The sequence below is a fragment of the Myotis nattereri genome (genome assembly GCF_964212035.1).
Source record: "Myotis nattereri genome assembly, chromosome: 14".
Classification (NCBI taxonomy): Eukaryota; Metazoa; Chordata; class Mammalia; order Chiroptera; family Vespertilionidae; genus Myotis; species Myotis nattereri.
The window spans coordinates 54,118,249-54,138,456 of NC_138089.1; the positions used below are offsets into that span (position 1 = coordinate 54,118,249).

Here is a 20,208-nt window from a genome sequence, read left to right on the forward strand (position 1 = left end):
TGGCAATTCTATGAAATAGTTGAGGCTTTTGCTTTTATAGACACCTAGCTTTATAGAATGTTTCTTTGCATCTATTGAGTGTAGGAACAAGATAAGGGTTAACTTCTCATTTAAATTGTGTGGGAATTTGAAATGTCATGTTTTTATCTACCCATCTATTCATTTACTCTTTTATGTATTTATCTTTAGGAAGTGGAGCAACGGCTGTGGTCCAAGCAGCATATTGTGCCCCTAAAAAGGAGAAAGTGGCAATCAAACGGATAAACCTTGAGAAATGTCAAACTAGCATGGATGAGCTCCTGGTATGCACATTTCATATTTCTTCAGTGGAGAGGTGTACTCTTGTATATTCATGTTGGAATGGGAAATAACTTGAAGATTTTTATTCCTTTTTTAAAAGTATGTGATTTTTTTCATTAATAGTAATATTTATTATAAAACATATAAAAATTCAGGTAAGTAGAGAGAGAATATATAGTTACTAGAGGCCCGGTTGCACAAATTTATGCACCAGTGGGGTCCCTTGGCCTGGCCTGCGGGATCGGGCTGAAACCAGCTCTCCAATATCCCCCGAGGGGTCCCAAATTGTGAGAGGCGCAGGCCAGACTGAGGGACTGGGGAGGGATATGGGAGGTTGGCCAGCCGGGGAGGGACCGTGGAAGGGCTCCAGGGCATGCCTGGCACGTCTTGCTCAGTCCCGATAGGCCGGACCCCAGCAGCAAGCTAACCTACCGGTTGGAGCGTCTGCCCCCTGTTGGTCAGTGCATGTCATAGCAACTGGTCAACCAATCAACTGTCTGCCCCCTGGTGGTCAGTGCACATTATAGTGAGCATTTGAGTGGCCTTAGCATATCATTAGCATATTACGCTTTGATTGGTTTAATGGATGGCCGGACACAGCATATTAGGCTTTTTATTAATAGGATAATCCTCTCATTCTGAAATTAACACTGCTATATAATCTTTCAGACTGCACATTTAAACATCTCTTTATATTTATGATAATGTGAATCATATACTTGTTCTTTTTTATTGAAAAATTTATCACAATTTTTTGTGTCTAAATATGAATTAATATAATTTTCAATATGTGTAGTATCCCATTGAGTAAGTAGACCACACTTTACCCTATCCTCTGGTATTGGACCATTACCTTGCTTCTTCTTTTTTATTGTTATAAAGGATACTTGCTTATTTCTCTCTTTCCTAAAAATAGTATCTTGCAATTGTGATTCCTGGGTCAAATGGAATATCCATTGATGGGAGATGAGAGATAGAATGACCCAGGCAACACTGGCTTCCGTAAAGGCTAGGGAAAGGGAGAAGAAAGAGAGTCCCAAGGATCCATAGCCTTAAGAGATGTTCTCTGGCATTGAAAGCTAGCCACACAGGGATTGTTTTGTACTTTTATGCACCGTGACACCCAGAGTAGTTTTAAGTATGTAGTAAATGTAGTAGTTTTAAGTATTTCAGCAAGGGAAATAAGATAGCTTTTCAAATCATTCCTTTTTAAATTTTTGATTTCTTTGGCTTAAAATGGACTTTATGGGGTTTCTCCTGAAGATCAAGTGACATAGTACTTGAAAACTTTATAAACTGCCATACAATTATGAATTAATATTGTTATTTTATTAAGTAATTTCTCTGAGATCATATACAGCTAGTGATAGAGCAGGATTAGGACTAGGATGATCTGACAGAAGTTTTTTTCCAGTGTCTCAGATTAGATTTAACTTCTGGGGGAGTCAGTACAGAGTATTAGGGAATAATTGAAATAAAAGGAAGAGAGGGAATAGAATTCTATGTTGAACTTTTAGAAGATGAGACAAATGTGTTCCTTCAGGTGTTGGTAATGCATGACAGAAGCTCAGGAACTCGGTTGCTGGCATGATCTAGAGCTGTCTTTGGTGGGAGAACCCACACTTGGATGGAGATGCTGATTGAAACCCTATTTGATGAACTTGGGTTTACAGATGCCAGCAATACCTTAGAGCATCATTTGGACATTTGAACAACAGTGATCATAAAAGAAGTCTAAATTGTAAACTAATTCTGTTAAAGAAAAACAATATTTTTAATTTATATATTAAGCCTGGAATTTGAGAAGCCCAAAATGAATTTCTACCATTTGCCAGTTAATTTACATAATACATAATGTAAAGATGAATGAGAGTTTTATTCATTACTTCATGATTACAGAAACTGAGGCTCAAAGTTTGAATAACTTGACTAAGTTCATATGAAAGTAATAGCAAACATCTTTTCAGTGCAGGCACTGACGTGTACTTTAACCTCACAGACACCTCTGTGAGATAGGTAGTTGCTGCATTTTATTGCAAGGCAATAAATCATATGATAATGGCAGTCTGGATTAAAGTCTATTTTCTACTTCATATAATACAAAATGATTATAATCTTAGTTCAAAATTAGAAAGAGCATCTCTTTTCAAATATAATTTGACATTCTTAAAAGTAATATTTGTATTATTACAATAGGGCCTTACTTTTAGAAGAAAGGAAATTTGATATAACTTAATTAAAGGAAAAAACATCAGTTAGATCTCCATAAATTTTGGCCACAAATTCCAGTAAGCTTTATGTTACAAATGTAGTATTTATGTATGTGGCAAATAAGTAAAGGTTGGGGGAAGTGACTGTTAGTAAAGCAATTTTAAGATAATTGGCTTTTGTGGGGGAGGGGCACAAAGGTAAGCTCCCACTAAGCCCTGCAGACACATGAGAAGTATCAATAATGCCGGATTTATTTGTGGCGTTCATGGTGTCAGAGCCAGAGGTCTGAGTGCCAAGGCTCCATCTCTGAGGGAGATGAAGCCCTTCAGTTTACCTTATAAAAACCTAGTAGGTCAACACAGTAAACCTAAGATGTGGTGATTTTACAGTAACTTCATTATAATGCAGAAGGCGCTCTGGGCTCTCCAGCGAGTGCTGACTGCAGGGGTGCAGCGTATGTGACAGTTATTACTGAGGAGGCAATATGCTGCTCCTTTCTCTTGTCAAAATGTTTTCTTGTCTGACAACCTTTGCTAAGTGTGATGGGAAAATCAGCTACCAGATCTTACATTTATTTTCTCCAGACATTTTATCACAGGCTTTTCTCTAACTTTCTATTTTGAGATCATTTTAAATTTACAAAAGAGTTGCAAAAGTGGTACAGAAGTTTCCATATGTTATTCACTCAACATCTCCTAATAGTAGAATAACCACAGTACAATTATAAAAACTGAGGAATTAGCTTTTTATCGTATTTCAGACCACCACCGTCTCACCCAGATCATGGCAACAGCCTTAAACAGAGGCTATTCCTCTGGTTCTGCTTTTTCTCATTTATTTTTCACACGGTAGCCAGAGTGAGTGTTATGAAAAAAGAAATATAGTTAAACCTTTGGTTCCTTTACATTGCCCTAAGGATGAAATTTAAAATCTTGAATATAGTTATAAGATCCTTTTTTATATGATCCCAGGTAATTAAACAATCAAAACTGGTAAAAACCTACTTATCTTTCTTATTTCAGTGTCAGTGAAGTCAGACTTGTTATAGGAAGCCTTCCCTGATGATCACTCCTATTTTTTGATAATTTGCCTCTCGGATAAAGTCATGTAGTATCTTGTACCTCCCCTATCAAACTGTTCTTCGGTCTGTGCTGTAAATTAGTATTTGTCTTACTTCTTTACCAGACTGTACGTTTCCTGAGGGCTCACCATAGTGACCAGGCACCTAATATGCCTGACATACAGTTGGCACTTGGTAAATATCCGTTGAAAGCATGAAGTATTTACCCCAGACAAGTTTACTCATTGCGTCCTATAATCTTCGTTGCATATTTCATCTTTTTTAAAATAATTATATGTGCATTTCACCTGTACCGCTGTAAAATCTCAGCACATATATGTGCTGTCCTATGTATTCCCTCTCATATGTACTTATCGTTTCGAATCCTGTATAACTATGTTAGTGGGCAGGTGCTTAGTTTAGTTCCTTCTTCCTTGCCTTCATGTTTACTTAGCTTTTAGTACAGAAGATTGTGCTGGTGACTTGGGGGTTGCAGCAATACATGCTGCAGGTCCTTGCCACAAAGCAATTTCCATTCAAGTAGAGAAGATGAGGAAAGAAAAACTGGCAGTTATTGAGCACTTCTTATCAATCAGGGATTATGGGCAACTTTTACACAATTGATTTTACTAAACAAATACCAAGGTCACAGGGCAAATACATGAATCAGTAAAAAACTGTATGAAGTGCTGTAGGATTCATTCATTCAACAAATATTTATTGAAGGTGTGCCAGGCACAGTGATAAGTGCCAGAAATACAGAGTCTTAGCTCTCCTTGAGTTTCCAGTTTTATGAGGGACACAGAAACATAACTAGGGCAATTAGATATAGTGTGCCAAGTTCCACGATGCTTAGGAATCCACTTTTAAGTACTTGCCTTCTAGGAGCTCTCTGTCTCGCAAGGAGGGACAGACAACGAAGGCCCCGGGTACTATGATGTAAGGATACATACAGGGAGTGTAGAAGCCAAGAGAAGGGATACCTAACTCAGCCTGGGGATCTGGGAGTTCAGAAGGAAGCGTTGGCGGGTTTAGCTAGGCAGAAATAATGAGGGGACGGTATTTGAGGCAGAGGGAGCAATGGGGTTAAATGTCCACGGTTAGGAGAAGCATGGCTCACTTGAAGTGACTTGGCTGGATCTTGGGACGGGGCTATGTTGGGGTGTAAGGATGAGGGAGTAGGAATGAGACTAGAGAGGTAAGCAGGGCCCTGATCACACAGGGCTTTAGCAGGCATTTATCATACAAAACCTAATCTAAATTCACTAATGGAAATTGTGTAAGCTTAGACGTTTGGCTCAGACTTCTACTTTGGATTTAGCTTATGACCTTGCCCTGTTTCAGTATATTTCTCTTTAGAGTGAGAGTTGTTAATCATTTCACAAAAATGGGATGAAACAATATTTTGAAAGAAAACAGCAACCCACAAACAAACATAGTAATTATCCTTTCTGGCTGTAAAGCCAGATTTCCCAAGATGGTTCTCCAAGGGCACCTTGCAGTAAAAATATGTGCCCCCGGGGAGGCCTCTGTGGTCCTGTGCCAGGCCAGGGCGTGGTGCATAGTCCACGTTTCCGGTTTCACAGATTACTGATGCAGTGAGTCAAGGAGAAGAGTCAGAATGGACTGAGGGTAACTAAGTGGTTCTGGTTGTAACTGTTCACGAAGAGGTCAGGGCCATGGAGATCCCAGGAAGGTTGTGGCATAGACTTGGGATTCCCAGGCTGTATTCACTAACTTGTAGTGTTGTTTCAGGCCTGCATATAATGAGTTACCATATTTTCTCTTCTTTGTAGAAAGAAATTCAAGCCATGAGTCAGTGCCACCATCCTAATATTGTGTCTTACTACACGTCTTTTGTAGTAAAAGATGAGCTGTGGCTAGTCATGAAGCTGCTAAGTGGAGGTGAGTAAAATGCAATGAGGTGTTAATTTCCATAGGTTGGGAAGTTAATAAAAATGTTCTTCTTTTCTATTCTGGTTTGGTTTTCATGGCTATTTGCACGTGAGGAGATACTGAGCATATAGTGTCTGTTAACAGTGCTAGTGTATGAGCTGAGACAGGCCTCACGGATTGCATGCAGTTGTCATGCCTCTTTGTCTTAATCTAGGATGGTTCCCTCCTGCTTCCTCTCTTCCATGATATGAACTTATTGAAGGATCTGATCTAAAAGGTCTAATGGTAACTATTTGTAGAATGTTCCACATTCTGGATTTATCAAGTTGTTTCTGTATGGTGATGTTTAACTTGATTTATATTCCTCTAATCTGTGCAAATCGAAAGTTAGATCTAAAGCCTTGATTAGATTTAAGTTGAATATTTTTGACAGGTGTTTTGTAGGTGATGCGGTGTACTTCATAGTGCATCACGTCAGGAAGGATTTGTTATCTAGTGTATCTTTTTAAAAAAAACATTTTTATTGATTTCAAAGAAGAAGGTAGAGGGAGCAAGAGAGAGAGATGGAAACATCAGTGATGAGAGAGAATCATTTGATTGGCTGCCTCCTGCACACCCCCTACTAGGGATTGAGCCCACAACCTGGGCATGTGCCCTGACTGAGAATCAAACCATGACTTCCTGGTTCATAGGTCGACCCTCAAACCACTGAGCCACCCTGGCCGGGCACCTGGTGTATCTTTAATGGTGATGTTAATTTTGATTGCTTAAGATTATGATAACCAGGCTGCTCCATGGAAAGGTTAACTTTTTTTCCCTTTGTAGCTAGTAGGTAATTTGTGAGATAATACTTTGACACTCTGAGTATTTATTTCCCTGTAAGTCTTTTGTCTAATGATTTTAGCATTCAGTAACAGCCCTGTTTGAATCAGTTCATTTATCAGGGACAGCAGAATGGTGGTTTTTCCTTTATTGCATCCTTTCTTTTACATTTATAAACTGGCATTCTTCTGTGTAAAAGAACCTCACCTTATTAACTGGGGTTCTTTGATTAATTTGTATTGTAATCTCTATATTAAAGAGTTAATTTAATAATCAACACCAGTGGTGCCAGATGAGAGGATCCTCCCACCCCCCATTGGTTAAGGCTGTCATTTAAAAAAATATTAATAGGTCCATAGGCTCAAGGATTTTTGTATCGTCCGTGTATTTCAGTAAATGATGATCTATTCTTCTGATGCTCAGGTTGCCCAAAATTTTGTCAGTGGGAGTCCCCTCAGTCTTTCTCTTGTGTCCTTTTGACATGAATCCATCAGTTTTTGATAACTTCCTTGTTTTATGGTTCAAGATTTCCCAGGCTCAGGTTTCTATTGCTTTTCTCAGACCCAGAGCCAGCCAACATTCTAAGGATCTCCGATCTTTTCTATAGGGGAAGGTATTTAGAAAGCCACTGCATGCTTGGGATGCTCTTTGCTGCTACTTAGTCATTTCTTCTGGTTGAAAGACCTTGGAAATGTATAAATAAGTCATGATTTGACATTCATGCTTCCAATTCCATTTTAATATTATAGACCAGCAGTTCTCAACCTGTGGGTCTCGACCCCTTTGGGGGTCGAACAACCCTTTCACAGGGGTCGCCTAAGACCATCGGAAAACACATATATAATTACATATTGTTTTTGTGATGAATCACTATGCTTTAATTATGTTCAGTTTGTAACAATGAAATTGGGGGTCACCACAACATGAGGAACTGTATTAAAGGGTCGGGGCACTAGGAAGGTTGAGAACCACTGTTATAGACCTTCAAAACTTTCAAATTACACTTGAATCTCATTTCTATTATACAAAAAATCTTGGTCCCCAGCATTAATATGATTAATTATGTGCTTTATCCTGCAGTAAATATGCAGTCATTTCTGCTTTAGTCCTTAGAATATAATGTAAGTATTGTGATTATAAACAGTGGGCCCTTGGCATGTATAGATTGGACATTTTGTTACAGTTACCTGAAGGCCCATGCCATGTAGTAAAGCAGACATTTTGCTAAGGCATGGATTTGAATCCTATGGCGGGAGTGGGATGGAGCACCTGACTTTCCCATCACTAGCCTTCTTGGTTTTGTTTGCATATGTATTTTGTATGGGAGCATGATTTTCCATTTTAGAATGCACAGTTATAGCGGAGAGAGTCCATATTTGTTTGCAGTCTTAATATGTCACCTCATTAATCACTTTACTTCCCCAGAGACGTTATAAAGGAAAGGGCATAGGCTTTAGAATTAACTTTTAACTTTCCTACTAGCAGTCATATGTCATTGGGCAAACTATTTCAACTCTTTGAACCTATTTACTTGTTTAGGTTAACTGTCTGCATTTCAGGGTATTGGGGAAGAGTGAATGAGATGGTAAAGCCTCCATCACCATGCTGACATGTAGTAAGGCGCACAAGAATTAGTCATTAAGAAGAATAGTCCCTGCTACTTGATGCTTTTCAGTGTAGCCAGAATCACCTTTTTGTTTCAATCCCATTAGTGACACTCTGGAGGAACTGGATTGCTTTGTTAAGGGCCTTGTTCATACGATGGTTGGAAGCCTTGCTAACAGCAACCACCTTTCAAGATGGTGGTCAAGCATGGTTCTTTCAGTATGGACAGATATGGGAATATTAGGTAATTCTGTATCTTTTGTTATTGCTCACTTATTGCATTATTAATTTACAAAATTGTATTACACAAAGTTTTTAATGTTTGCTAAAAAGTCCTCTGATGAATAGGAATAAATTGTCTGCTTAATTTTTTCATCCCACACTTGTATGCCAGCCTGTTCTTTCTGCTAAACTCCTAAGCAGAATTATATATATAACTCCATGTTCTCTTAGTGAGTAAATGTCCTGAACACAGAAAGGGCAGGACATGTTTCTGGGTGGTACCTTTTATTATTTTTTAATTTTTATTGATTTCAGAGAGGGAGTGGGAGAGAGAGATAGAAACATCAATGATGAGAGAGAATCATCGATCGGCTGCCTCCTGCATGCCCCCTATTGGGGGTCAAATCTGCAACCCAGGCATGTGCACTGACCTGAATCGACCCCTGACCCCCTGGTTAATAGGTTGACACTCAACCTGAGCCACACTGACCATGTTGGGTGGTGTCTTTTAAATGTATGATCCTGTCCTTCCTGGTCCTAGTACAGTGCCCATTTTTTTAGCCTAGCACTTAGTAGATTTCCTGAAGGATAATTTTCAAACATTAACTCTTTTTTTTAAGGCATTAATTATTTTTTTTATAACTACTTATAGTTTTATGAGTCAGTGTAATCTTACATCTAAACATTTTAAAATAGTAATAATTTTGCATTTTTTTTTAAAGAAAATGAAATCTTGCTTTTGTAGTTATACAGTGAATACACATTTAACCTTTAGAGATACATTGTGCAATATTAGAATATAGTAGGTAGAACTAAGCACTACTTTAATTTTTTTTTAATAGGAAGAAACTGTATCAAGATAGCTCAATTAAAATTCCATTCATCAAATACTTATTGATCACCAATACGTTGGTGAATCAAACCATTGGTCCTTGCTCTTATGGATCTCATAGCTAGTAAGGAAAAATTACAGTTAAATAATTGTAAGTGTGTAGAGTGCCATGAAGAAGTATTCGGTGCGATGGGAATAAGTCAGGAGAACTTAACCTTATTGAGGGAGAATGGATGTGGTGGGGTTAACAAAGACTTCCCTCGGGAGGTGATATTCAGCTGAAACCAGTGGAGATGGTATCAGAGGAAGGATGGAGAAGGAATCCGGATAGAGGGAACACTGTACAGAGAATTGTCTGGAGGCAGGATGGAAGGGTGTGGTGTGTCTTGGGAACTGATGAGGGAATCACAGCTGCAGCAGGGAGAGTAACAGGAGACCTTTTGAAAATTAAAAAATATATATAACCAGAATTGACAGAAAAGTATATAGGCTACCTTCTTTCACATCAACCTTTTCAGCCAAAATATTAAAAACAAATGCATATTTTTGATTTGGCAATATTGTACTGTTGTAGAATTTAATAAGCTAATTAAATTGTAAAATGAATTGCAACTGTCACTCTCAAACCCATCAACCATGTGAACATCATAGTTAGAATAAGTTTCAGTGTGTCAGTATTATTATTTCATAATGTTTCCTTGTAACTGTAATATCCTTATCTTTTGCTAATTAAAACTCTGATATTGAATAATGAGATTTATTAGTATAGGACGTTATATTTAGAAATTAGGAGCACTTTTGATCCACATAGCTATTTCTACAATTTATTAGCACCAAACTGCAATGTAAGATTTTTAGAAATCAAAGCAATTAAGAAAGCTTGAGAAAGGAAAGAGAAAAGGTGCCTGTAGGCTTAGATGCTGCAACCTGCTGAGACCAAGAAGGGGAGACCTTTCAGGACCAAAATTTTTCAGTCAAGGGTGATGATCTTAGAGTGACATCAGAGGAATGGCGGTATGAGGACACATCTTTTTCTCTCCCCCTGACATTTCAACAAGTTAACCATCTATAATTCAACAAAGTCCCTGCTCAACACAGATGCACACCTGAGGGACCCGCACACTGATGCCTAAAGGAGGGCATCCGGGAATAAACGAGAGATGGGAAAGGAGGAAAGCACAGGCTCAGCCATGCAGCTGGGAGCTTGTGGCTCAGCTGGGAGCTCGCAGGCCAGCCAGGAGAGGGGAGAAAGCCTATGGTAGTAGGCACTTCCTTCTGCCAGGAGGAATAGAGAGTGTGTGTGTGCTTGCATGTGGGCGGGCAGCCCAGTAGGGCGAGCTGCTGTGAGTAGAGCAGCAGGGGTGAACAGTGACTAAGTCTGCAGATGCCTGACAGAGCATGGGGTTCTGCTGTGCTCCCCACTGCTGGGTCCGGCAGTGGTGTTTCAGACAAAGAAAGGAAACCACAGAGCCCTGCCACTGCTTAAACTTGCCCCCCCCCCCCCTCGTGCCCTTGGAGTTGGCTCCAGGAGCATATTATCTATAAACCAAGAGCTGTTGCAATAGAATCACTGCTTCCCCCTGTGACTGATCTCCAGGAGAGGTGCTTGGGTTGGGACCTTACGGAGGTCAGGGGTCGCCATCAATACCCACCCCCAAACAGTACTGCAGTACTGTCCTAAGGAAGCCAAGGAGGCTCAAATCTGGGAGACTTCAGAGGTAAAAATCTTGCGATTCAGCACCATCTACTGGAACATAGTAGAAGGACCTCTTCAGAGATAAATGCAAAAGCAAAGGAGGGCAGTAGATTGAGTGAATTGTTGAGCATAGGAAACAGAACAAACCAGTTAGAGGAAAGAACTAGTGATATTAAAGATAGGAATCAAGAAATGATGCAGAGGGAAGAAGAGAGACCCGAGAATAAAGAAAAATGAAAGAGCACTACAAGACTCTGTGACTCCATCAGAACCAGGCGTTGTGGAGGAGGAAGAGAGGGAGCATGCAATGGAGAGTCTATTAAACAAATGGTGGCTGAGAACGTTCCAAATCTATGGAAAGAACTAGATCCTGAATCCAAGAAGCAAACAGAACATTTAGTTACCTCAATCCAAAGAGGCCTTCTCCAAGGCACTTGGTAATGAAGCTGCCAAAAATTAATGAGAAAGAAAACAATCTCAAAGTAGCCAGGGAAAAGAAGGATGTGACTTACAAAGGCAAACCCATCAGAATTTCATCTGACTTCTCAGCAGAAACTACAAGCCAGAAGAAAGTGGACCAAATATTCAAATGTCTGAAAGAGAGAAATTACCAGCCATGAATGATACATCTGCAAAATTATCCTTTAAATATGAAGGAGAAAAAAATTACATTCCCAGGCATACAGAAACTGAAGGATTTTATCACCATAAAACTTTCATTGTAGGAAATATTCAAGGGAATTATTCTACCTGAAACAAAGAACATTAAGGTCACAACACTACAAGTAAGATCATCAAAAAGCATATAGCATAAACAGGAATAATTTGTGACAACAAAAACATACAAGGGAAAGGGGGAAGGTCCAAACTGGCAAAGAAATATGAAGATCAGATGTGCTCAAAAGGAAACTCAACACCAAACAAACAATCCAATCAAAAAGTGTGCAGAGGACCTGAAAATACACCTCTCCCAAGAAGACATACAAACAGCCAATTGATATAGGAAAAGATGTTCAACCGCCCTGGCAATCAGGGGCAGTGCAAATAAAAACTACAATGAGATCCCACCTAATGCTTGTAAAGAGTGGCCATTAACAACACGACAGACAATAACAAGTGTTGGAGAGGTCGTGGAAAAACGAACCCTCATTCACAGCTGGTGGGAATGTCAACTGGAATCATCACTATGGAAAGCAGTCTGGTGATTCCTCAAAAAATTAAGAATAGAGCTACCATATGACCCAGCAATCCCACTCCTGGGTATATACCTAGAAAACCCGAAATTGTGTATTTGGAAAGATATGTTTTGTATACCCCTATGTTCATTGTAGCATTATTCTCGTTGGCCAAGACATGGAAACAACCAAAGTCCCACAATAGAGGACTGGATAAAGAAGATGTGGTACACAATGGAATAATAGTCAGCCACAAGAAAGGATGAAATAGCTCCATTTGCAACAACATGGATGGACCTTGAGGACATTATGCTAAGTGAAATAAGTAAGAAAAAGCTAAAAACCATATGATTTCACTCATGTGGGATATAAAACTGAAATTTATGAACACAAACAGCAGAATGGTGGTTGGCAGAGGCAAGAGGGTCCTAATATAAGGTGACAGGAGAAGATTTGACTTTGGATGGTGGGCACATGGTGCAATATACAGATCTTACAACACAGAAACCTACACATGAAACCTATAGGTTCACATGTTGACCAATGTCACTCCAATCAATTTAATTAAAAAAAATAGATGATGATCTTAGTGGATTGATCATCCCTCCACTTATAAAAATTATATTGCTGGAGACTGAACTGGAAAAGACATTGTTATCCCAGGGGCTTCATATGAAGCCTTGTTCAGAGTATCTGTTCTGGATGTAGCCTGGGGATGTGCATTGCTTTAACCTCCCCATTGATCATTAGATGATGTGCAATTAATAAAAATCTAAGATTCTGAAAAGGAGTTCCTATTTCAAACTTCTTAAACTTTTTATGTGCCCTAGGGTTTCTGTTGATCTATTTCCCTGACCCATCAGCCTGAAATTCTAGAAAGTCAGCAGTCGTGCCATATATATCTCGGCATTTTCTGTGGCACCCAGTTCTAGATACTGCATGTAATATGTTTTAATTGTTGAATGAATAAATTGTGTTAACTTTTAATTCCTAGTAGAAATTTCTTCCTTTGTATTTCTAATTTAGATATTCCTTACGTTACAAATATGTAACTCAGTTGGCATTTATACAGCTATCTTCTTACTAAGCATTTCTTATGTGGTCTGGATTTCTCAGAATAATGAAGTATGTGGCCTGTTAGTGTAGTCACTTTGTTTTGGGGATTAATGTGTGCTTGCTTAAACTTAGCAGAACTAAAATTATCCCTTAGTCCTCCCCCTTTGCGGAGGTCTGGTGAAACCCAGCATTAAAGAGAGGACGTGAGGTAATGTATGGAGAAGTCACCGAGTATCTGGAGCCTCCCTGTTCTTTTTCTACAGAGAGTAAACTGCTTGCCTCCTGCTGGTGATGCAGACAGTGGCTGGCTTCCAGAGGCGGAAGGGCGGGTCTGGGGATCTTATTCTCCCTTAGATGAACTTTCAACCAGTTTTCCCGTTTTCAACCCTTTCCTTCAGTTCCCCCTCTCTTCCCCTTTTGTGGTCCTTCTACTCTGAGCCTTTCTGAAGCTCTAGGTGGACATCACTTTCTCCTAAGTGGCACACCTCCAGTGGGCACTGATGTCTCAGATCTCTCCCTCTGCCAGAGCAGCAGTCAGTTAGCTTTTCTTTTCCTGCTTCCTTCTTCCAAAAAAATTATTGTCTCTCTCCTGTTATCATTCTTCTTCTATTCTTTGTTCTGGGTTTATGCCTTTTTTATTTTTTTAAACATGAAAACTGTTTGTTTGTTTTTAAAATATATTTTTATTGATTTCAGAGAGGAAGGGAGAGGGAGAGAGAGATAGAAACATCAGTGATGAGAATCATTGACTGGCTGCCTCCTGCACGCCCCCAACTGGGGATCAAGCCCGCAACCCAGGCATGTGCCCTTGACCGGAATCGAACCCAGGACTCTTCAGTCCACAGGCTGGCACTCTATCCACGGAGCCAAACCAGCCAGGGCTTTATGCCCTTTTAAAAAAAATCAACTTTAGCCCTGCTAGTGTGGCTCAGGGGTTGAGTGTCAGCCCATGAATTGAGAGGTCACAGGTTCAGTTCCTGCTCAGAGCAGAGCCTGGGTTGTGGGCTCAGTCCCTGGGTGGCGGTGTACAGGAGACAGCCGATCGCTGTTTCTATCTCTCCCTCCCGCTCTCTTACTCTACGTAAAGTCAATAGAAACATTTTTTAAAAAATCAAGTTTATCAAGTTACTGGAAATTCAAGTGGGAGCTAAAGTGAACATGGGTTCACCCTCCCATGTTTTCATCTAGACTGCTTCTTTTCACCTATTTGGAAGGACATTTTTTCCTTTTAAGTGAAATGTAAATACCCACCAGGGCAAGTTGTCAACAAAAGTGACATTTGTTTTCATTTTAGTTTTGGTCATGAAGGTCTTATGCCAAGAAATGGGCATCCAGTCTTTTCAGTGCCGTTCGTGTTGTGTTTCAGAGTCTTGGTACAATTTCTAATATTGGAGATGGTTTTATTTGGTTCTGTGATCTTCCTGAGCCATGTGCTGCCAGAAGTCTTACAAATCTCTAGCAGACTGTTACAAATTATAATAGTTATGGTTGTCAGCATTCTATGATTTAATTACGATATGGACACCTTTCCCCTCCCCCTGAATTTTAGTAGGAGCATTATTCCCCACCTTGGGAAGAATGGGATTGATAATACATTAAAGAATGGGCTATTATTTAAAGAGAACTACCATTTTAACTTTTCTTTGCCTTTCCTATTGTATTTCTTTTTAAAAAAATTTATTTCTATTATTTATTAATCTGAAACATAATTTTAGCTCTTAAGTCAGTTTGAATACACATACGATTTTTTCTTTCCAAGTATTTATTCTGTAATTTGACTTGCATTTCAATTTTTTTTCTCTAGTCACATAATATTGTATATGCTAATCTGGTATTGGAACTTAAATTGGTTTGTGGTACCTTATGTTAAAGTGTTAATTGATGGGCGTGGTTAACCTAAGTATTCTTCAGAGGTGGTTAAAAGTTCTCTACTAATTCTCATAAGTCTGAAGATGATGCTTGTTTAACACTACTGTTTGGATATTAGCAGGCTACTTTGTGTTTTAGATTAGAATTGAGAATAAGTTATTAATCTTAAACTTTTGTATTTCTTTATATTTGCTGTTTTTTTCCTTTATTTCCCAGACAGTTTATCAAAAGGTTTACATATAATTTGATTTCAAAATGTCTCTGAATCATTGAATTAGTTAAAATTTTATGGAAAACTGTCTTTTGTTTTCAGGTTCTGTTCTGGACATTATTAAGCACATTGTGGCGAAGGGGGAACACAAAAGTGGAGTCCTAGACGAACCTGCCATTGCTACAATACTCAAAGAAGTGTTGGAAGGGCTGGAATACCTGCATAAAAACGGACAGATTCACAGGTACGTAAAAGGCAGTTCCCTTATCTTTTGGATAAGTGCAGTGGTAGTTGTGCTATATCATTTCATTGAGGCCACTTCCTATTCTTTTGTAGAATGAATCATAATCTGAGTGTTAACATGGTTCTTTGCATTACTAGTTTTAATACATTGTGGTTAGGGTTTTAATCACACAGCTAGTATTTTAAAATACAAAAACAGGAAAAATTCCCAATTTCTTATCAGGAGGCAGTCACTGCAATCACTGATAACATTTTTGACTATTCCTTTTTAGTCTCTTTCATGTGCTAAAAAATATTTAAAATAAACCTGTATATGTAATTTTGTTTCTTTTACATCTTGAATATTTTCTCAAATTATTAAAAGCTCTTTGTAAAATAATATTTTAATTAAAACTTTAAAATAACACTTAAATAGCTGTGTAACACAGTTATACAATAATAGTAGGGGATTTTAATATGCCACTCAGGTTAGTGGCTAGATCATCCAGACCACAGAAAATTAACATGGAAATAATGACCTTAAACGTCACATTAGACCAGATGGACTTGATAGATATTTATGTAACATTTCACCCAACAAACACAGAATACACATTTTACAAGTGCATACAGAACATCCTCCAAAATGGGTCATATATTAGGCAGAAAAACAAGCCTTCATACATTCAAGAAAATTGACATCATATCAAGCATCTTTTCCAACCACTATGGCATAAAACTAGAAATCAACTACAGGAAGAAAACTGGAAAAAACACACAAATACATGGAGACTAAATAGCATGCTATTAAACCAATGGATCAAACAGGAAATTAAAACAGGAAATAAACTATCTTGAAACAAATGAAAACACCAACTTTTCAAAACTTGCAGCAAAAACAGTTTAAGAGGGAAATTCATAGCTATCCAGGCTTACCCCAAGAAACAAGAAAAACTCCAAATAGCTCTAACTCTACACCTAAATGAACTAGAAAAAGAACAAATAAACTCAAAGTAAACAGAAGGGAAAAGAAATAGAAATAGTTATGATCAGAGCGGAAATAAATAAAATAGAAATATGTAAAAAAAAAAAAATCAATAAAACTAAAGTTTGTTTATTGGAAAGATAGATAAAATTGGCATATCTTTAACCAAACTCATCAAGAAAAAAAGAGTAAGAGCCCAAATAAGTAAAATTACAAATGAAAGGAACGTTACAACTGACATCTCTGAAATACAAAGAATCATTAGAGAGTAGTACAAACAATTATATGCCAACACATTTTTGACAGTGTAGAAGAAAGGGTAAATTTGTAGAAGTATATAACCTCAGATTCAATTATGAAGAAATAGAAAATCAGAACAGACAAGTTACTAGTAAGGAGACTTAATCAGTCAAAACCTCTCAGCAAAGAAAAGTCCAGGATCAGATGTCTTCCCTCGAGAAGTCTACCCAAATTTTTAAAAAACTAACAACAATCCTTCTCAAACTCTTCCAAAAAAAAGAAGAAGAGGGAACACTTCCAAACTCATTTTAAGGGCTGGCATTTCACTGATACCAAAGCTAGACAGGACACTACAAGAAAAAATTTACAGACCAATATCCCTGATGAATGTAGATGCAAAAATCCTCAACAGAATATTAGTAAACTGAATTGAACAATGCATTAGGATCATACCATGATCAACTGAGATTTATTTCAGGGATGCCAGGATGGTCCAACATTTGCAAATCAATCAATATGATATACCACATTAACAAAATGAATAATAAAAATCTTATGATTATCTCAATAGATTAAAAAAAAGCATTTGACAAAATTCAACATCCTTACGTGATAAAAACTCTCAACAAACTGGCTATAGTGGTAATGTACCTAACATAATAAAGACCATATATGACAAACCCACAGCTTATGTCATACCCAACAGTGAAAAGCTGAAAGCTTTTTCTCTAAGATCAGGAACAAGACAATAATGCCTACTCTCACCATTTTTACTTACTTATTTTTATTATTTTATAAACAGGTGTTAAATTCCTATAGCATCTCATCAACATTATAATGAAATGATGTTGAATGAAAGACATTAATACAGGACCTGCTGTAGTTGATAACAATACTAGTATATTGTATTATTGCAATTTGCTAAGAGAATAGAATTTAAATGTTCTCACCAAAAAAATGTAAATATGTAAGGTGATAGATGTGTTAAGTTACTCGATGGGGGTGGAATCCTTTCTCTGTATATACCTATATCAAACCATCACATTCTTATACTCTTAAAATATCTTACAGTTTTGTCAGTTATATCTGAATTTTTAAAAATCACCTACTAAATCCTAATCCCTCAACAAACAGACAAGCAAAAGCCCAGAAAACTAACTGATTGAAGATCATCTACCAAGTTGTAAAACTGAGGTTTTAAGGAGTAATTAGAATATGGCGGGAAAAAGCAAGTTTTTTTGTAGATAAGCAAGAAAGGTGCTAAGAGTTCCGAATTTCCAAAACCAATCTCAGAATTCTCCTTGTTTAGTAACATTGATTTAAAGTAGTTTTAATAATTAAATAAATATGTCAAAGTGAACTCCCCCCCCCCAGAAAAAAAGAAATGTTAAATATTTAGTTTAAGATGCCTAACTGTAGTGCGTTTGCCAGCTTCTGTTTTGATTTGTTTCTTCTCTTGCCCTTTTTCAAATTTTCCATAAACTATGCTGATTGATGAGTCATAAAAATGTCATGGGGAGAAACTTGTGTTGGGTATTAATGAGAAAGTCAAGCATGTCTATGATATTCCTTTTAATTTTAAAAGGAATTTGTAACTTTGGTGCAATAGTGACATGTGAGGAATGGCATGAAGCCGAGAAAAACAGAGCTCACCTTTCTTGCTATTTAAGGGTGGATGGAGGATTTCACTATCCGGGCTGCTGGGTTGCTCGCTATTCTTTGTGGCGAGTAACAACAGTCCTTTCATCAAGGACCATATTGACGCCAGATATTTAGTTACAAATCTTCTTCTTGAAAGGTCAGTTGTCCTGCTGTGTGTGAGTTGTCCAGGGAGCCCTTTCACTGCGTGGCATTCCTCTGCTTTCACTCCTGGAAGCTGTTCTACAGATTGCATTTGTGGTTTCAAAAGGGAACAGGAATTGATTATCTGGTGAATCACTCCGGAAAGGCGAAGGTTCTTCTGAAAATGCATGACTGTCTCTTCATTTATGAAAGACAAAAACTTAGAAAACATCATTTAAATAGGCAAAAGTTCACACTGCACAAAATGTATATGGTAAAAAACAAGTCTTCTCAATATCAACTGTGACTGAATTATGTTGATACCATGTACTCTTGACATGATGTGATGAAAATGGCACTTTGCTTCTGTGGTTTTTCTTCCAAGAACTTATAACACCAGTCTAATCACGAAGGAAACAAACAAATCCATGAGATGATCATCCTATGGAAAACTAGACCCTTATTCCTCAAAATTGTGAAGGCCATCAAAAACAAGGAAAGTCTTGCCGGGTTGGCGTGGCTCAGTGGTTGAATGTTGACCTATGAACCCGGAGGTCACAGTTCGATTCCCAGTCAGGGCACATGCCCGGGTTGTGGGCTCGATCCCTATGTGAGGCATGCAGGAGGCAGCCGATCAATGATTCTCTCTCATTATTGATGTTTCTATCTCTCTCTCCCTCTCCCTTCCCCTCTAAGATCAATAATAACAATATATTAATAAAAAAATAAAAAAAAAGGAAAGTCAAACTGTCACAGACAAGGGGAGCCTAAGGACAAATGGCAACTAAATGTAATATAGTATACTGGATGGGATCATGGGACAGAAAAAGGGTATTAGGTAAAAACTAAAAAAATCTGAATAAATGGTAGACTTTAGTTAATAGTAACACATCAATACTGGTTCATTAATGGTGGCAAAAATGTCATACTAATGTAACATGCTAATAATAAAGGAAATTGAGTATAAGATGTATGAGAACTCCTCTGTACTATCTTTTCTTCTCAGTTTCTATGTAAATTTAAAACTGTTCTGAAAAAAGTAAAATAGTCTTCTTCCTTCCCTGAACCTCTAGACCAGCGGTTCTCAACCTTGGGTCGTGACCCCTTTGGGGGTCGAACAACCCTTTCGCAGGGGTCGCCTAAGACCATCGGAAATCACATATATAATTACATATTGTTTTTGTGATTAATCACTATGCTTTAATTATGTTCAATTTGTAACAATGAAATTGGGGGTCACCACAACATGAAGAACTGTATTAAAGGGTCGCAGCATTAGGAAGGTTGAGAACCACTGCTCTAGACCAAGCATGTCCAACTCAAAGGCTAACACGGGCCAAATAAATGAGATTTAAGTTTATGTGGGCCACAAAAAAACAAAAGCCTCAATTTTCATAGAAATGTAAGTTTATTTCAATAGAGACATGCTGAATACAAAGGGCTGAAATAATTGAGTAATCGTTAACATAAGATAATAGAACATTTTAATAAAAATTAATTTTTTTCTTGGAAATTATCAGACAATGAATAACTGCACAAATTAATAAGCGCAATGCAAATCTATTTTTCTTGCTCTCGGAAAGCGAAATATTTTCTGTTGCGCACACCAAACAAGTCAGTACAAGACTAATGATGTGGCAATAGGCTGCTAAAATACTCGCTGCTAGTATTAGTGGAGAGAAATGGTACACCTGCGTGTAAAGCACATAAGGGAAATGAATGCAACACGATTATAGTAATCAGTCATTAGCGAATGTTGTAGTTTGTTATTAATAATTATGTATAACAGGATATTGTAAAAATTAAGTTGTGAAATTTTTATTAAAATGTTTCTTATATACTGTTATATTGGCTGGGCCGCAAAAATATTCGTTGTGGGGCGCATGCGGCCTGCAGGCTGTGAGTTTGACATGCATGCTCTAGACCAGCGGTTCTCAACCTGTGGGTCGAGACCCCTTTGGGGTTCAAACGACCCTTTCACAGGGGTCACCTAAGACCATCGGAAATCACATATATAATTACAT

The 20,208-nt window shown here is 38.0% G+C and overlaps 1 protein-coding gene across 1 annotated transcript in view; it reads left to right on the forward strand.

Moving 5' to 3' along the window:
- Positions 1–20,208, forward strand: part of OXSR1 (oxidative stress responsive kinase 1) — a 66,818-nt gene that overhangs the window by 13,582 nt on the left and 33,028 nt on the right. Inside the window, exons 2-4 of the mRNA XM_081105740.1 lie at positions 190–302; positions 5,368–5,476; positions 15,058–15,199. Coding sequence (XP_080961866.1) covers positions 190–302; positions 5,368–5,476; positions 15,058–15,199 — 364 coding nt within the window. The remainder of the gene's footprint in view (positions 1–189; positions 303–5,367; positions 5,477–15,057; positions 15,200–20,208) is intronic.